The sequence below is a fragment of the Aquarana catesbeiana genome, linkage group LG06, assembly GCF_042186555.1.
Source record: "Aquarana catesbeiana isolate 2022-GZ linkage group LG06, ASM4218655v1, whole genome shotgun sequence".
NCBI classification, from domain to species: Eukaryota; Metazoa; Chordata; class Amphibia; order Anura; family Ranidae; genus Aquarana; species Aquarana catesbeiana.
In genome coordinates this window covers 399,203,844-399,223,772 of record NC_133329.1, presented here as the reverse complement: position 1 = coordinate 399,223,772, position 19,929 = coordinate 399,203,844, and the positions used below count along the sequence as shown (strand labels likewise).

At 47.7% G+C, this 19,929-nt stretch overlaps 1 protein-coding gene across 1 annotated transcript; it reads left to right on the top strand.

Moving 5' to 3' along the window:
• Positions 1 to 1,748: 1,748 nt before the first annotated feature.
• Positions 1,749 to 19,282, top strand: TMEM169 (transmembrane protein 169). Its single transcript, XM_073634410.1, has 3 exons — positions 1,749 to 1,888; positions 14,837 to 15,202; positions 16,812 to 19,282. The coding sequence occupies exons 2-3, from the start codon at positions 14,908 to 14,910 to the stop codon at positions 17,432 to 17,434; spliced, it is 918 nt and encodes a 305-aa protein (XP_073490511.1). The 5' UTR covers positions 1,749 to 1,888; positions 14,837 to 14,907; the 3' UTR covers positions 17,435 to 19,282.
• Positions 19,283 to 19,929: the final 647 nt, after the last annotated feature.

The window sequence follows — 19,929 nt, the reverse complement described above, 5'->3', positions numbered from 1 at the left end:
TTTACTGTTTTGTTATTCTTTAATTTCCAAAAAAAAAGGCATTTGAAAAATTATTGCGCAAATACCGCGCGAGATAAAAAGTTGCAATGACCGCCATTTTATTCCCTAGGGTGTCTGCTAAAAAAAACATATATAATGTTTGGGGGTTCTGAGTAATTTTCTAGCAAAAAAATTATGATTTTTACATGTAGGAGAGAAGTGACAGTTATCGGCTCTCCTCTCCTCACACTGACAGAGTGTGAAGAGAGGAGAGCTGATCAGCGGCATTTCCTCACAGGGTAGACCTGTACAGGTAATCAGGACACTGATCATAAGTGAAGCCCCAACAGTGCTCAGCAGCATAGGCGTGCTCACATTGTGTGACGGGTGTGCCTGGGCACACCCTAATCACCCTGTGCGGTGCCGATTCCTCCAATTTCCCGATGCCCCCATTCTCCCCCCCTGCAGTGCTTCCAGCTTCCCTTGTCTCCTCTCCTGCCCGCTGTTGCGGGGGATGTTTCAGGATGGATTACTCAATGAACACAGTGAGTGATCTGTACCAATCACTCCTGTGTACATTCTTAACGGAAGCATAGTAAACCATTTACTATGTTTCAGTTTGTGAATGAACAGGAAGCCGCTCAGCACAGAGCACTTCCCATTTGTTCGCTGTCCAGTTCAGCTGAGGTTGCAGAGAAAGCGTTTGGGGAAGCCTCAGTCCCTTTCTCTCCGTTTAGACCCTTGATATTTCACCAAAGCACCCCAACGGGGCTCCTAAAAAAATAGTAAAAAAAAAAAAAATTAATAATAAATAAAAACTGTTCTGCTGATATACACACATATGAGTTTGTGGTCTGGGGTGCACACCCTAATGCAATATCCTGCGCACACCAATACTCAGCAGTGATGAAAGTCAGTGCCCATCAGTGATGCCAGTCTGTGCCCATCAGTGATGCCAGTCTGTGCCCATCAGTGATACCAATCTGTGCCCATCAGTGATGCAAGTCAGTGCTGCCTTTTAGTGCCGCCTATCAGTGCCCATCAGTGCTGCCTATCAGTGCCACCTGTCGGCGCCCATGAGTGCTGCATATTAGTGCCTTTCTCATCAGTCCTCATTAGTGCCACCTCATCAGTGCCGCCTATCAGTGAAGGAGAAAAATTGCTTATTTACACAATTTTCTGACAGAAACTAAGAAAAAACTAAATTTTTTTTCAAAATGTTTGGACTCTTTGTTTTTTTTTTTAGCTAAAAATAAAAAACCCAGTCGTGATTTAATACTACCAGAAGAAAGCTCTATTTGTGTGAAAAAAAAAACCTATAAAAATGTCATATGTGTACAGTGTAGCACGACCGCGCAATTGTCATTCAAAGTGCGACAGCGCTGAAAGCTGAAAAATGGCCTGGGCAGGGAGGAGGTAAAAGTGCCCTGTATGGAAGGGGTTAATGCAAAGAATGCATTAAGGCTTTAGATCCTCTTTAAGGATTGGAAGTAGAGTGAATGAAGAATACAATGTATATGTATCTGGGCATAGAGAATACAGGAATGTACAGAAATAAAGGTGGAACAACCTCAACTATACATGGGAGGAAAAAACATTTTTTTTTTTTTTTTTTTTAGTGAGTGGATACTTAAAAAATCCTGGATTCTCTATGACAGGCTCTGCTTCCATTGCATCCAGCACCTAAACAGTCCCCTTCCACAGACAAGCAGCCCATCAGCTGTGTGTGAATGACGTCATGTTAAAGAGCAGTAGCCCCGCCCAGGGATGTGCCTGGTAGGCGTGGTTATGCCCGCAGAGGGGTCTGTGCTGTTTTCTTTGTGCAGGGATCAGTAGTCCTGGGATGGACACAGACACCTCCTGATCCCACCTGACAGTGTGGACACCCCCTTGAAGGATCATCCAGCTGGTGAGTCCCTCCATCTTCATCCATGGGCACTGCAGCCTCCATACAGTGCAGGTGTATCCTCTCCTCCATGGGATCATCCCTGACATGCAAAGACTGGAGGGGGCAGTTTAATTCAATCTCTGGCTCATTAATTGCTGCATGAAATGAAATGCTCAGTGATTGGATAAAAGGAGGTTAATAAGGTGATACATTGTATTCATTTTGTACATGGAATGTTATTAGAGGACACAATGTAGCGATTATCCTGGAGCTGGGATAATGAAATATTTCTGTTAGGATGACACAATATTTGTACTGAGCTCTGTGTTTATTATTACAGTATTTTACATCTGACCTATTATAACACTGCAAAGAATTCCTCTATGACATGAATAGAACTACAAATCCCAGCATGGTGGATGATGGCACAGCAAAGTTTGTGATTTCCTGTACAGTAGAAGAAGACATTGCTGTGTGTATCCTGTGGGCCTCAGAATGTGGATGATGGAGGGGATTTCCTATGTCTGTACAGTAGTCATCCCCCTCCCCCTCTTCTATTCTTAGATGTATTTCCCTTCTGTGAACTTGTCAGGTCTTCAGTCTGCGCTCCATGGATCTCTCCCCTCCCTTACCCCTCCCTTACCCCTCCCCAATTTATCTGTTTGACATCTCTTTATTTAACCTCCTGTCTTTTACTCCTCCTGTCTCCTTTAGTTCTCATTCATTCTCTCTTTTTCTCTCCACGTTCTCTTTTTCGATCTGTTCTCCTTTCTTCTTGCCCCTCTGTCAGTCGGCCCCTATTCTAACCCCCTTTTTTTTACTTTTTTTTGTTATTGGGGCTCCATTGCTTTGTTCCCCTATCCTTCTCTCGGTTCCCTTGCTCTGCCCCCCCCCCGCCCCCAATATCCTTCTCTTGGTTCCCTTGCTTTGTTCCCCCTCCCATCCTTCTATCGGTTGCCTTGTTCTGTCCCCCCCCTTCTCTCGGTTGCCTTGTTCTGTCCCCCCCCTTCTATCGGTTGCCTTGTTCTGTCCCCCCCCTTCTATCGGTTGCCTTGTTCTGTCCCCCCCCCCCTTCTCTCGGTTGCCTTGCTCTGTCCCCCCTACCTTCTCTCGGTTGCCTTGCTCTGTGCCCCCCCCCCCATATCCTTCTCTCGGTTGCCTTGCTCTGTGCCCCCCCCCCCCATATCCTTCTCTCGGTTGCCTTGCTCTGTGCCCCCCCCATATCCTTCTCTCGGTTGCCTTGCTCTGTGCCCCCCCCCCCATATCCTTCTCTCGGTTGCCTTGCTCTGTCCCCCCCCCCCATATCCTTCTCTCGGTTGCCTTGCTCTGTCCCCCCCCCCATATCCTTCTCTCGGTTCCCTTGCTCTGTCCCCCCCCCCATATCCTTCTCTCGGTTCCCTTGCTCTGTCCCCCCCCCCCCCATATCCTTCTCTCGGTTCCCTTGCTCTGTCCCCCCCCCCCCCCATATCCTTCTCTCGGTTCCCTTGCTCTGTCCCCCCCCCCCCCATATCCTTCTCTCGGTTCCCTTGCTCTGTCCCCCCCCATATCCCTCTCTCGGTTCCCTTGCTCTGTCCCCCCCCCCCCATATCCTTCTCTCGGTTCCCTTGCTCTGTCCCCCCCCCCCATATCCTTCTCTCGGTTCCCTTGCTCTGTCCCCCCCCCCCATATCCTTCTCTCGGTTCCCTTGCTCTGTCCCCCCCCCCCATTCTTCTCTCGGTTCCCTTGCTCTGTCCCTTCATCCTTCTCTCAGTTCCCTTGCTCTGTCCCCCCGCCCATGTAGATATAATAAGGGGTGAGTCCCAGAATGTATTCAGGATAATAAAAAGGGGAATAGAGGGTGAGTCAAGGACATTATCAGTAAGGGATATTGAATATAGAGGTGAGTCAATAAATATTATCAGGTTGGGGGGAGTCCTGGGACATTATCAGGGTAGGGGAAATATAAAGGAGGATAGAGGTTGAGTCAAGGGATGTTTATACGACACGGGATAATGTAAAGGGGTATTGTTCATTTTTGCCCTTTTTTTTGGGGGGGGGGGGGGGGGGGGGGTGTCAGTTTGAATTGTTGGGAGTTTTGGATGGACAAGGTGCTCATGAGTTGTTGAATGCCACCTGGGCCTTGTTATTAGTATGAGTGTCTTTGTAGGGGGTCCCAGTAGTGATGGTACCCTTTTCTGTACAAGGGAATCTGCCCAGCTCATCCCAGCAAGCATTATTGGAGGTTTTTTGATGGACTTGGAGGAAGCGCTTGCTGAATTTCAGATGGAGTATTTCTGTTGGGTTGGTCTGGGTAGGTGACAAGGCCTCATACGTCACTGCCATGAAGAAGAATGGGGTAATGACAAGATTTTAGGACCATCTCTTACCAGTGGTTTTAAGTGGTACTGATATCTCCTGATAGCATAGAAGGTTCTGCATGCCCTTTAAGGCATTTTTGGCTGGAGACTCCCCAATTAGTAATTTCTACCCCTAGTTATGTGTAGCTGTTGGCTTCATTAAAGTTGTTTAATGTAAATGAAGAGCTCTTGATTTGTTTTGTGTTCTGTGAGGCATAACTAGAATCTTCAGGGACTTAGTACAAGAAACCATGAAGAGCCCCTCTGACTCCTGGCCGGGGCCCTTCCCTCCAAGCCCAGTGGTGGAACACCATGGTCCAATTTCAAGTATGAACTTCATGACCTTGGTAGTTCCACCACTGGTGTCAGTAGTGTTTTTTTTTTTTTTTTTTTTTTTTTTTTTTTTTTTATTCTTTAAATTTACCATTAAATTATTATTAATAATAATATTGTTTTTTCCAATTTTAGGAGCCCTGTTTGCCAAGAGAGCAGAGGGGCCCGGGGCAAGCACAAAGAAGCATATTGAGGAACCAACCCTCCATGTTCCTCCTGCAGCTGCTCAATGCTTGGGGAAGCGAGCATTCAGCGGTTGCAGGAGGAATATGGAGGGTCGGTTCCTCAATATACCATCCCTCCTATCCATGTATACAAGGGAGACACATGGGCACCCTGAAGGCTGGGTCGCAATTGCGACCCCTGTACTTGCGCCTCTGGTTGCTGGGTATTGTCCATGTCGCCCTGTATTTCCCCTGCACTGCCAGGTTATCTTGTAGGACTCAGTTTGCTGGTGACAGTAATAGGGGGTCATCCTTATACAGCGGGAACTTCACCTCCTATTCATGTAGAGCTCGTCTCTCTCAGCTCCCTTGCCATGCCTGCTTTCTCATTTGTAAGTGCAATTCTCTGCTAATACCACTTACAGGGATCTCAGCTGTAGTCATGTACTTGGCTATTGGATAAGTAGAGTAGGAAAATGAAATTGTACAAGGGCCATATGTATGTGGTTCCCAAATGAGCACTGTATTTGTCCTCTGAATGATTCTGCCAGTTGTCAGCCATTTGCACTTTCCAAAACTGTCTGGTTTGGCCATCGGTGCAAAAAAAAAAAAAACAACAAAACCACACATTCTGTAGATCAGACTCACCATTATACTGTACAAAGGGTTTCGGTGCACTCATCTGCTTTAGGTTCTGAATACATTGGCGTTTCTGGTATGTTTTACATGTACTTATATTGACTAGTATGGACGACTAAAGCTTAAACTAACCATGATAATTTTAAATTGAGCAAGTACCAAAACCCTTAGATACACCCTGCTTGAGAGTGCGCCCATCGTAGAGGGTTGACTTGTATGCAACTAGACCCTTAACGTGCGCCCCCCCCCCTTATTCCTGAAGAGCGTGCCTTTGTTTGCTTTTATCTTCGGGATAGCACAATTTTTTTTGTTCAGCATTCTCCAAGCTCACCATCTACTTTTGTGGACTGAGATGCTAGCTAACAGATCACACAGTCATGTAAATGCGGCTGCTTCTGCAATTCTTGGCTGATGTCTGATACAGATCAGTCCCCGCTGCTGCGTCTCACCTTGTGATTTTCTGCAAAGTTGCAATGAGTTGTTGTCTGTCAGGCCACCTCCAGACCTACAGAAGGATGACTGAGAGGACATGTGGGACCATAGACATGTGCACAGGGTGTGCCAGGTGTTCCTGGGCTCACCCTAATCGCCCTGTGCGGCACGGATTCCCCTTGCTGCCCGAGCCCCCTGTGTCACCCACTCATATTTCAGAATGTCATTTACAGGCCCCTTCCTTTTCTATTTGGTACCGATGTACTCACTTAATAACTGAAGCCTAGTAAACACTTTACTAGGCTTCAGTTTGTGAAGGATCAGGAAGTTGCTCAGCACAGAACACTACCCATTTAATCACTGTCCATTGCAGCGGAGTTTCAGAGAAAGGGACTGGGGGAATCTCTGTTCAGTCCCTTTCTTCATCTCAAAAGTGAGATATCAGGGGTCTGCTTGGAGTGACCCTTGATATTTCACCAAAGCGCCCCCCCCCCCCCCCCCCCCCCAGTGGTGCTCCAAAAAAAAAAAAAATAATAATAATAAAAAACTACAGACACCAATTACTGCTGTGCTGACATTGTCCTCTGCCCTGCTGGCAAAGTCTACTGCCTATAGACATGTACACTGCCGAAAAATTTAGTAATTTTCCTTTTTTTTTTTTTTTTTTTTTAATTTAGTTTTTCTGGTCGTTGGTTATGATCGCAATTCGTAATTTAGAAAATTCTAAAGAATGACTAACTATTAAATTTATAGGTATTGGAATTTCTTTTCAAATTTGTCTCTTGGTGAGCGTAAGGAATACAAATTTATCCGAAGTTACGAAATAACGAATGCCGCATCTAAACAAATGGAATTAATAATATAAATAGTTTTTTTTATTATTGTTGATTGTTACGTTCCATTAGTTTAGATGTGGCATTCGTTATTTCGAATAAATTTTGTATTTGTTAAGTTCACTAACAGACACATTTTTTAAAGGAAATTTCAATAACTATTAAGTTAAAATTATAGGTAAGTTTGTTTTTTTTTATTAATATTTTTTTTAATTCTGATTTTCGGATTTACGAATTCTCGAATTACGAATATTTGGAAAAATTTGTTAAACGGGCTTTCGTTCATTCGGATATTTCCGAATTAACACATTTGTTAAAAAAAACAAATACGAAACGAATTGCACATGTCTACTGCCGTACTGACATCATCCACTGCTCTATCGACACCAACAACTGCCCCACTGACTTGTCCACTGCTGTACTGACTGACATCATCCATTTTTTTTTTTTTTTAAATAAATTTTAAAATGTATTTAAAGCTGTGCACACCTATGTGTGGGACTATCTATTTTCAGCACCTGGTGTCAGCAAAGGATAGATTGATTCAATACAAGTTCCTCCACTATATATACTTTACACCCGCCAAGCTGGCTGGTATTCACCTGTCCCTATTTGTGGAGTGCTGGTGATGTACCTTTTTTGCCCCAGCAAATTTTTTTGCATGTTTTTCTTGCATTGTCTATTAAACATTTTTGGACTAAATTGATTATGAACATTACTAAAAAAATTAAAACAAATAATTAAAATATAACTACTGACGTCGTCCATTGCTCTACTGACACTGTGTGTGTATGTATGTGTATATGTGTATACACATATATAATAATAATAATATATATTTGGGCTTATCCTGTGCACACCTATGAACATACACCTTATTGTATGCTTGCAAGGTGATTTTGCCATTTTTAACTGTGATTGTATGAGGATATTTTTTTTCTGTTCACAGTAGTCCTGTGTGACTGCATTTGGGGCTGGATGTGGCCTTTGCTGCACTTCGTTTAATTGTTTTTTTGTATTTACTTCATGAAATATACAATAAAAGAATAAAAAAAAAGTTACAATGTACAGTCTGAACCCTGGGTGAGAGGAGATTGCGGAAACGTTTCCTCCTGCCTGCAGCAGATTGACGGGGTCCTCTAAGCCAGGTCAAAATCACAGGGCCGGAGGCTGGGGGGGGGGGGGGGGGGGGGGGGGGGGGCTATTCGAATGTTTCCTCTTTGTTTTTTTTTGTTTTTTTTAATTTTTTTTTAAGTGTTACTAAACCCAAGTGCAGTCACTATATCTGGTCTCCCACAGTACACAGAACATGGAAATGCAATTATTTTAGTAAATATAAACTGCTAAATACCTTTTTCTCATCAGCAGTATATAGCAGTCTTGTATCAGTGTCTGGTTAAAGCTTGTAGGAGGAGTTTTCATTCTCCTCTGACTGTCCTTCGAGGCTGCAGGACCCCTGACCCTCTGTGTGGACAGTGCTAATTGGCCCTGTGCTGATCACATGCACCCTCCCAAGAAAAAAAAAAGAAACTCTGGCAATGCACACCAAACTGAGCATGTGCAACTTGTCCCCCCCCCCCCCCCCCCCCCCCCAGCCTTTTACACAATGCTCAGGATTAACCCCTTAGGTTGCTCAAGTGAGTATAACAATCATGCTTTACTGCATAGACAGACTGATTTTACTGTTGTGGGTTTAGTAACACATTAAGGTCCAAATTAAAGGCATTTGCTTGAATAGTCAAACCATTTGCTTTATTCGGCGCCCCACAGCTGGCCAATGGGGTGTCAAGTTATTATCTGCGCTATTCCGCTATCTTTTTTTCTTTTTTTGGCTTTGTGATAGTCGTATTTGCTGGTATGTAAATATCTTCTGGTTTAGGAAGACAATTATGGACTTTGCAGGATTTTGTAGTGGGTTTCTCTCTATCCCTCCCCCTCCCCCGGCAGGTGTGGATTGGAGTCATGCTGTGAATAGAACTCTCTCTGCAGTGAATGGCAGTCTGCTGCAGTGAGATATGGGGGCTGAGATGTCGCTCTGCCTGGGGGGGGCTCAGCTGGGTCTCTTGTCAGTCACATTCTCCTGCAAAGGAGATGAATACAAAGTCCCGGAGCCCCATCCATCATTGTCTATACATAGTACTGCAGTCACACACTAAAGTCACACCAGGAGTCCTCATAGAGGAGACTTGTCACACATAAAGGACTCACTTTCAGCTTTATTGGCGTTACCAAATACATATTAGCATTGCCAAAGCTATTGAGGAGTATTGGGTTGGAGGTTGTCAGGTGTAAACCTCTGAAAAGAAAAATGAACAAAGCATATCCTTTTACAGTGTGTACTTACCTCAATCCATACCACTTAATGTGGTTCCTACCTGATCTCTCTTCATGAGTCACTTCTGACAAGTTATGCCGACACCACAGACTCCCGGGAGATGACATCCACCCCCCACCCGAGCACATTAGGTGATTTAATAGCCTCAGCTGTGTAGAAGGGTGTGTGTCTTTTTTCTTTCACTCAGATCTCAGATTACACTTGGCTCCCTGTTCTGTGGGTTGCAGTATGTGACATCAGATCCTCACCCCCTGTCCTTTGCGTTCAGAAATGCTGTGTAATGTGTGCTTTTTGGAGGCTGTAGAGGAGAGATGGTGCAGATAAACAGGAACAACTTATGTAGGGGGATTTGTTTAATCTCTGTCTATCACCTGAGGCCAGTCATTTCACTGGGTAAGGGGGACCCCCCCCCCCCCCAAATATACTTGCATGAGTTTTGGTGTTCCGCACTGTAACAGTAGCGAGTGAACCAGCGTGGTCACTGGATATGTTAAATTGTGGCTTGGCGATGGTGGCGGGGAGGTTTAAGCACAACTCTACAAATAATTCCCCCCATTGCTGTCCGTGTAAATGAGGCCTAAATGACAGAACCCCGTCCTTGGCGCCCGCGCCTTGTCGGTTGCCCCGTCCTTGCCCCCCCCCGCCCTTGGCGCCTTGTCGGTTGCCGCCCGCCCTTAGCGCCTTGTCGGTTGCCCCTTGGCGCCTTGTCGGTTGCCCCCCCCCGCCCTTGGCGCCTTGTCGGTTGCCCCCCCCGCCCCTGGCGCCTTGTCGGTTGGCCCCCCCCGCCCCTGGCGCCTTGTCGGTTGGCCCCCCCCGCCCCTGGCGCCTTGTCGGTTGGCCCCCCCCGCCCCTGGCGCCTTGTCGGTTGGCCCCCCCCGCCCCTGGCGCCTTGTCGGTTGGCCCCCCCCGCCCCTGGCGCCTTGTCGGTTGGCCCCCCCCGCCCCTGGCGCCTTGTCGGTTGGCCCCCCCCTGCCCCTGGCGCCTTGTCGGTTGGCCCCCCCCTGCCCCTGGCGCCTTGTCGGTTGGCCCCCCCCTGCCCCTGGCGCCTTGTCGGTTGGCCCCCCCCTGCCCCTGGCGCCTTGTCGGTTGGCCCCCCCCTGCCCCTGGCGCCTTGTCGGTTGGCCCCCCCTGCCCCTGGCGCCTTGTCGGTTGCCCCCCCCTGCCCCTGGCGCCTTGTCGGTTGCCCCCCCCCCCCCGCCCCTGGCGCCTTGTCGGTTGCCCCCCCCCCCCGCCCTTGGCGCCTTGTCGGTTGACCCCCCCCCCCCCCCCCCGCCCCTGGCGCCTTGTCGGTTGCCCTCCGCCCTTGTCAAATGTTCTAGCAAACCAATCCTGTTTGCCCATAACTAACAGAGAAAAAAGCTTTTAACAACTATTTATAAAAAAACTTGTAATTCACTCCAAGTGGTCCTTTTAAACCTCGCCATTAAATGAATTGAGGATTTTGATAGTAGGCAGATAACTTATTAAATAAAAAGCATCATCAGACTCCATTTCCATGTCTGTGAAATCCCCGGTGTGTGCGCTTCTTGCTCCGAAAGCAAGTTTAATTTCCTGTGACTGCTCCAATCCGGCTCTCCTCTTTATATTCCTGGCACAGCCGTTCTGTCTGGTCCACATAAAGCAATGTGATGACTCTGGGTTCATGTGAGGTGGATCTGAGCTCATGCCAGCCGGTGTGTATGGTGAGCAGGTATCTCCGCGTGTTATTACTCTAAGAACCGGTGATGGCTGCCCAGCCATAGCAGCTTAAAGGGAAACTCCACTTTCCTGGGGAAAAACAAAAATTAATCAAATAAAAATAATCTAGCATATACAATTGCTGCACAAGCCATATTGTCATTTAATGTTGATAAAAATGAACCATCCTTTTCAGTCTGAATTCACTGTAATGTTCTGTAAAAATCAATGAAATCTGGAGGCCTTCTGTACACAACGGTTATAGAGGACGCCCCCAGCAATGTCATTTCCTGCTTGTGTGATTGGCTGATTGCTTTTCTCAGACGTCTGCAATAGCCGTTTTGGTGATATACTTCCCGAGGGCTAAATAATGTTAGAGGATGCAGACCCTGCAGCTTTTAGTATTGGAAAACTGAACATGCACCAGGTGATTATAATGATCCAGAACCTCCCGTTCGGAATCAGTCTGTACAGGACATGGTGGAACAAACCGCTATTTATTTCGAGCAGGAAAAGGTAGAAATCTACTGCAGAGTGACAGGTTTTGTCTCTGCCCTTTAGCTTTCATCAGGCAGCCTGTAGTGGGTGGAGCCCGCTGGGTCCCTCCCACAGCTCTGCTCTCTGCACAGGCTATGTACACAGTGGTGTGGGGGTGCAGTACGCACCCAGGTGACACCAGGTCCAGACTGGCACCGCATTAAGAGGGGCGCAGCAGCTCACTTCTTACCTTCTGGGATCTTCTCAGCTCGATGTGTGGGGGGGAGGGAGTGAGGCAGACAGGGTGCCCAGGGTTGGACCTTCCTACACACCCCCACACGCCGCAATCACATTTCTCTCCCCTCCGGGTGCACTAACTGCAGACCGGACTGTAGCTGCCTCCTCCTCGGCTCTGATGTCTCAAGTACACAGGCCAGGAGAAAGAGCCAGGGAGGAGGGACGCTGCTACAGCATCTGCCCGGGGGTGGGGTGGGGGCAGGAGTGATTTTAGGGAGGGGGGAAGGGGTTAGACAATATGTGCTAGGATCCCATCCCGGCTCGGTCCATCCGCCGCCCGGATCCCATCCCGGCTCGGTCCATCCGCCGCCCGGATCCCATCCCGGCTCGGTCCATCCGCCACCCCGATCTCTTCCTCTTCATGCGGGGGGAAATATATTTAAGGAAGTTTTTATGCCTGAAGTCCACCTTATCATATACTGCTTGATTATCTTTTCTAACTGAATTGAATTCATTAATTGTCATGGTTTATAGTATTTTCTTCTATTTAGTATAACATTTGGAATAATGTACGTTCTGTTTGTCTGGGATGGCGACATTCCCGTCTTTCACCTGTAAATCTCCTGCAATAGATGTGTGAAGTAGAGCGTACGATCTGAACAGATCTGCCATTCATTCCGGTCAGAGGAACCTTAATTTGCTTTCAAAGAATTGACGGGAAGTGGATGAGCTGTGAGGAGAGATGGCGGATCGTTATCCGGCCCTATTACAGCAATGAGTTCTGACTGCAGTCTCCTCTTCCCAGGAGGTGTTGAATTGTCTGCCCACAAAAAAATGATTTGCACCCCCACCCTCTTGTGCGGACTGCGCTCAATACCCCCCCCCCCTTATGTCCAGAACTACACTCAATACCCCCCCCCATGTCCAGGACTACGCTCAATACCCCCCTACCCCTCATGTCCAGGACTACGCTTAATACCCCCCCCTCATGTCCAGGACTACGCTCAATACCCCCCTACCCCTCATGTCCAGGACTACGCTCAATACCCCCCTACCCCTCATGTCCAGGACTACGCTCAATACCCCCCTACCCCTCATGTCCAGGACTACGCTCAATACCCCCCTACCCCTCATGTCCAGGACTACGCTCAATACCCCCCCTCATGTCCAGGACTACGCTCAATACCCCCCCTCATGTCCAGGACTACGCTCAATTACCCCCCCCTCCCTCATGTCCAGGACTACGCTCAATACCCTCCTCCCTCCCTCATGTCCAGGACTACGCTCAATACCCCCCCCTCATGTCCAGGACTACGCTCAATACCCCCCTCCCTCCCTCATGTCCAGGACTACGCTCAATACCCCCCTCCCTCCCTCATGTCCAGGACTACGCTCAATACCCCCCTCCCTCCCTCATGTCCAGGACTACGCTCAATACCCCCCTCCCTCCCTCATGTCCAGGACTACGCTCAATACCCCCCTCCCTCCCTCATGTCCAGGACTACGCTCAATACCCCCTCCCTCCCTCCCTCCCTCATGTCCAGGACTACGCTCAATACCCCCTCCCTCCCTCCCTCATGTCCAGGACTACGCTCAATACCCCCTCCCTCCCTCCCTCATGTCCAGGACTACGCTCAATACCCCCCTCCCTCCCTCCCTCCCTCCCTCATGTCCAGGACTACGCTCAATACCCCCCTCCCTCCCTCCCTCCCTCCCTCATGTCCAGGACTACGCTCAATACCCCCCTCCCTCCCTCCCTCCCTCCCTCATGTCCAGGACTACGCTCAATACCCCCCTCCCTCCCTCCCTCCCTCCCTCATGTCCAGGACTACGCTCAATACCCCCCTCCCTCCCTCCCTCCCTCCCTCATGTCCAGGACTACGCTCAATACCCCCCTCCCTCCCTCCCTCCCTCATGTCCAGGACTACGCTCAATACCCCCCTCCCTCCCTCCCTCCCTCCCTCATGTCCAGGACTACGCTCAATACCCCCCTCCCTCCCTCCCTCCCTCCCTCATGTCCAGGACTACGCTCAATACCCCCCTCCCTCCCTCCCTCCCTCACTCATGTCCAGGACTACGCTCAATACCCCCCTCCCTCCCTCCCTCCCTCCCTCATGTCCAGGACTACGCTCAATACCCCCCTCCCTCCCTCCCTCCCTCCCTCATGTCCAGGACTACGCTCAATACCCCCCTCCCTCCCTCCCTCCCTCCCTCATGTCCAGGACTACGCTCAATACCCCCCTCCCTCCCTCCCTCCCTCCCTCATGTCCAGGACTACGCTCAATACCCCCCTCCCTCCCTCCCTCCCTCCCTCCCTCATGTCCAGGACTACGCTCAATACCCCCCTCCCTCCCTCCCTCCCTCCCTCATGTCCAGGACTACGCTCAATACCCCCCTCCCTCCCTCATGTCCAGGACTACGCTCAATACCCCCCTCCCTCCCTCCCTCCCTCATGTCCAGGACTACGCTCAATACCCCCCTCCCTCCCTCCCTCCCTCATGTCCAGGACTACGCTCAATACCCCCCCCTCCCTCCCTCCCTCCCTCATGTCCAGGACTACGCTCAATACCCCCCTCCCTCCCTCCCTCCCTCATGTCCAGGACTACGCTCAATACCCCCCTCCCTCCCTCCCTCCCTCATGTCCAGGACTACGCTCAATAACCCCCTCCCTCCCTCATGTCCAGGACTACGCTCAATACCCCCTCCCTCATGTCCAGGACTACGCTCAATACCCCCCTCCCTCCCTCATGTCCAGGACTACGCTCAATACCCCCCTCCCTCCCTCATGTCCAGGACTACGCTCAATACCCCCCTCCCTCCCTCATGTCCAGGACTACGCTCAATACCCCCCTCCCTCCCTCATGTCCAGGACTACGCTCAATTTCCTCCTACCCCCCTCATGTCCAGGACTATGCTCAGCACCCTCAAGCATGTTCCCAAATTCCAGTGCTCCTTCCAAGGGACTCACCAGCCTTTTTCCTGGCTCACTAGCAAGCCCCCCCCCCCCCCACGGGTCTCCCCTTGGCACAGCTTCCTCCAGACCAGGCACGAGACCACTTCAGCACACGTTGGGCCCAGTTGCCTGTTTTGGGGCCCAACAGCAGAACTCCATTTACCAGCACCTCCCTAGACTTCAGGCTAGGAGAAGAAAACGAACACATGGCCTGTCCCAAATATTTATATTTATAGCCTCCCCCCAGCATGCACCAGTAAGCTCAACCTCCTACTGGATTTGCTGAAGGAAATATAAATATTCATAACATCCAACACGCAAGTTCCCCTACTAATTCCCCCACTCCCACCCCACCCCCCCCAAAAAAAAAAAAAAAAAAGGAATTTTCCCTTTACCATATTACTTTTATAGCACAAAAATTCCTAAAACTAATTTGGCAACTCGAACCACCTTTGTCCTTAATAAAAAATAAAAAGTACATTATCAAAAGTAATATAATCATGCATTGCAGTTACTCCTTTTTGATTGATAATTTTCAATTTCTTCATTACAGATGACTCTCAGTGTTCCCTTCCCCATCATGGAGTAGTAAGCGTTTTGTGGGTCCCGTTTAAAGTCTACAACATGCAGGGCGAGGTGATTATCAGCAATGATGGGATTGAGGAGCCCCCTCTGAAAGTGAATAAGAGCGCCCCCCACAGCCCTCTGAGGGACACCCTGCGGAGAGCTGCCGCTGCGGCAGCGGGGGAGACCACTATAGAACGAAAGAAGAAGAAGAAAAAGGAGCCTCGCCCGGAGTCCATCATCGTCTACCGGTCTGACAATGAGAGGATGGTGGAGGACGAGCCGGCCAATCAGGAAGGAGGGGAGAGGAGCCTAGAGGAAGGCTCGAGGTTTCTGGGGACGCCAATGAGCGATGGTGTGTAGCTTTTGTATCCTAATGTTACCAAATCAATTGGTTTGACAAGTCATGTGCCAGGTTCTACAACTTAGCCAAACGTAACATGTTTCCCCATAGCAAATATACACTATATTGTCAAAAGTATTGTGATACCTGCCTTTGCGCACACACATGAACTTTTATGGCATCCCAGTCTTAGTCCATAGGGTTTAATATGCTAAGCAGGGCAATAAATTCTCTGCAGGATGTGGAAACCTTGCAAAAAAGACCTGAACAAATTAATGGGGTGGGCGACTACATGGCAAATGAGGTTCAATGTAGAAAAATGTAAAATAATGCATTTGGGTGGCAAAAATATGAATGCAATCTATACACTGGGGGGAGAACCTCTGGGGGAATCTAGGATGGAAAAGGACCTGGGGGTCCTGGTAGATGATAGGCTCAGCAATGGCATGCAGTGCCAAGCTGCTGCTAACAAAGCAAACAGAATATTGGCATTAAAAAGGGGATCAACTCCAGAGATAAAACGATAATTCTCCCGCTCTACAAGACTCTGGTCCGGCCGCACCTGGAGTATGCTGTCCAGTTCTGGGCACCAGTCCTCAGGAAGGATGTACTGGAAATGGAGCGAGTACAAAGAAGGGCAACAAAGCTAATAAAGGGTCTGGAGGATCTTAGTTATGAGGAAAGGTTGCGAGCACTGAACTTATTCTCTCTGGAGAAGAGACGCTTGAGAGGGGATATGATTTCAATTTATAAATACCGTACTGGTGACTCCACAATAGGGATAAAACTTTTTCGGGGGAAGGGAGTTTAACAAGACACGTGGCCACTCATTAAAATTAGAAGAAAAGCGGTTTAACCTTAAACTACGTAGAGGGTTCTTTACTGTAAGAGCGGCAAGGATGTGGAATTCCCTTCCACAGGCGGTGGTTTCAGCGGGGAGCATCGATTAGTTTCAAGAAACTATTAGATAAGCACCTGAATGACCGCAACATACAGGGATATACAATGTAATACTGACCTATAATCACACACATTGGTTGGACTTGATGGACTTGTGTCTTTTTTCGAACTCGCCTACTATGTAACTATGTAATATTGAGTTGGTCCACCCTTTGCAGCTACCCGCATGCAGATCGCAAAGTCGGTGCATACGGAGTGTACCTTTCCCACACTGCGTTCTGGTGTAAACTAGCCCTCGTCCCTGACCCCTTTTTTGTTTTTTTACTTTCTCCGTGTTTTGAGCAGCCCATTTGTGTGTGTGTCGGGAATGCTTGCAATTTTGCATGCGTTCCGTGACACATAGTATTATTACAGGTACTTGTATAGCACATAAGTATATATTATACATTTTCATCAGTCCCTGCCCTCAAGGAGCTTGAAATCTAAGGTCCCCAACTCACATTCATACATACTAGTAGTAATGTGAACCAGGCCTTAACTGGTGTGCCTCGAGACTGAAAATAATTTTCAAGGGCGCCCTGACTGAAGAAAGGTTGAGAAACACTGCCCTAGAGTTCCACAGAACCCTGGTTTAGAATGGTTGGTTTAGATCAATGCAAATTGTCACGTATTGCCAAAAAACAGTAAAGCATTTTCCTAACCATGTTCTGTTCTCCAATAGGTGGATGGAGTTGTCCTCCTGATAGCCGCTATGTGACCTTGACAGGGACCATCACCCGTGGGAGGAAGAAAGGTCAGATGGTGGACATCCATGTAACTTTAACGCCAAAGGAACTGCAAGAACTTGCAAGATCCAAGGAGCCGTTACAAGATGAGCCAGCCGAGGACAAAAAGACGTGTTCGGTTGGACTTGACAGAGGTCCACACATCCTCCTCTGGAGTATCCTCTGCTTGCCCGTCATATTTATTCTCTCCTTCGTCCTTTCCTTTTATTATGGGACCATAACTTGGTATAACATCTTCTTGGTATATAACGAAGAAAGGACTTTCTGGCACAAGATTACTATTTGCCCTTTCTTAATGATTTTTTATCCAATAATCATCGTGGTGATCTCCATGTCTCTAGCCATCTATACGACGGTGACCCAACTATCCTGGTCATTTGGGGACTGGTGGCGCTCTGTGCGGGATATGGAGAAGGGTTTTTGCGGCTGGCTTTGTAGCAAACTCGGCCTTGAAGATTGTTCCCCGTACAGTATTGTAGAACTGCTAGATTCGGACAATATTTCTGGAAGCCTCTCTGTAAAAGGTTCCACACAAGGAGTAGAGACTTCTACTGTCTGATTCAGCTATCTTCATGATCATAGGTTTTTTTTTTTTTTTTCCTTAGTTGTGATGGAATACCGATGTGAAAAAGCGGTCTGTGCCATATGGAATTGCGCTGATGATTAGTGGATATGATTATGAGCTTTTTGGTGAATTTGTCACTGGTTTCTGCATGTTTGGATTCCATGGTCGCTTGGTCCATGTGATCGAAATCGTAAACTGCATGGATGTTCCTTTTTAAAACACACACACCCCACACACAAGCCAAGTCTTATTCTTAAAAAAAAAAAAAAAAATGGCAACCTGCTCCTCCATACCTATGTGCATTACTCAACCACCACTCAGTACTTGTAGTTTCAACGTTTGCCTTGACTGGGGTTGCAAAAACCAATCCAGGTCACCAACCCTTTGTATAGGGAACTACCTCTTCTGGATCACACAGCAATGGAAATATTTTTATTTTATATGACAATGTCAACTACTTAGAGTGTTTTTAGTGTAGTAACCCATAGCAAAAAATCTTAAGTCAGCCAATGGTCTCTGATGGACAATATCGATGTACATGGATGGTCCGTATTATTGAACCTTGATCTATGATTATTTCTGAAGCAGGGTTCCATGGAACCTTGGTGTTCCTCCAGACTCATAAGAGTTTCTTGAGACAAGTGCAGTGACAGATTGATCTCTTGCCTGCACTGACCACCAAAGTAAAAGGAGTCACTGCAATTTTCTATGAATTATTTGCTTTGTTTCATGATTGGCACTTAAGATAATATTGTGGGTGTTTAAGTATATCTCTTTCCTTTTAAAGCTCAACTCCAGATAGGAGAAACAGTCTTACCTTATTCTCCGCTTCCCCGCCAGATGGAGCTCCACCACAATCTGGCAGTGGACTGGCCCTTGGCATACTTGCATTCAGAGCTGAGCTATAGATCCTGATGATGGTCTTGATGATGTCAGGACCCTAGATTGGTGGATTGTGGGGTTGCAGACGCTACGAGGACCAGTCTAGCTGTGGGGAGGATCAGAGGATTGGGTAACAGTGGTGGAACTACCAGGGTGACAAAGGGAATGCAGATGCTGTGAGGACCAGTGTAGCTCCAGAAAGGAGCAGAAGACTGGGTAACAGTGGTGGAACTACTAGGGTCGCAAAGGGGGTGTAGATGCTGCAAGGACTAGTCTAGCTGCGGAGAGGAGCAGAGGATTGGGTAACGGTGGAATTACCAGGTTTGCAAAGGGAATGCAGATACCGTGGGGACCAGTCTAGCTGCAGAGAGGAGAAGAAGATTGGGTAACAGTGGTGGAACTACCAGGGTTGCAGAGGGGGTACAGATGCTGCAAGGACCAGTCTAGCTGCTGGGAGGCACTGAGGATTGGGTAACAGTGTCGGAACAACCAGGGTCGCAAAGGTCACACTTGCAACTGGACCCTAGCGTTTCACTACCTTGCGGGCAAGGGGGGCAAGATGGCAGGAGGGGGGTGCTGCTGCAGAACATGTGAAAGGGGTTCCACCTCAGGATCATATTAAAGGGCCCAGCGCTGAGAGTACAGGGCCCTGGACCCAAAAGGAAGGGCCCCTATCAGGGGACCCTTCATGGGTTTCTTGTACTGGGGCCCTGAAGGTTCTGTTGCACCTCTGTTGGGTAAGCAAATCTTTTTTGCTCCCCCTAGTCATTAACGAGCAATTAATCCTTGCAGCGTGGACACCGCCCCACTGCAAGGGATATTTATTTTATTTGCCTGGATTTGGCCTGGAGATCTGTGCAATCGTCTAATATTCATTTATTTTACCAGCGATGGAAACATTTGCTGTGCAGCTGGTTCTGCGGTTTAACTACGTTTTTTTTTTTTTTTTTTTTTTTTTTTTTTTTTGTACAGAACATGTAAAGTAGATTTTATGTATATTATATGCAGCTGAGGCTCTTCTGCCCTCCTTTAGCCAGATGTTTTCTCTGTTATGTTTTGTTCTTGATTATTATTATTATTTTTTTTTTTTTTTTTCCTATGAAATAAATATTATCGTAATTTTTTTCCTCAAGGTAGAGAAAATTATCTAGATTTTTAATTTTTGGTTTTGGCTTAAAAAGAATTGGAAGCCCTCCCTTATATTATGGGTTCCTCTGTACAAAGTCGTGGAGGATTGGTCACCTTAGGCAAACAAAAAAAAGGAGTTTAAAGCGGTACTAATTTCAAAAGCAAACATTTATTATATTGCAGCTTGCCAATTCTTAGATATGATGGCCACATTCGTTTTTTTTTTTCCTTAGATTTACTTTCTTCTATTTTCAACTGGAGATCTGGTTGCCAAGTCTGGTATTTTTTTTTTTTTTTTTCAAAAGTACACGCTTTCTTGCAGATTGTGCGACTGTGGCTCAGTTCACGGAGTATAAAGCAGTGTGACTTTCAATGCAACTTTTGGAGTCTGACTTTGATGCGACTTTTTACACTCTGTGGCATTGAAGTTGTATCAAAATCGTACCAAAGTAGTACTGGAACCTTTTTTTTTTTTTTTA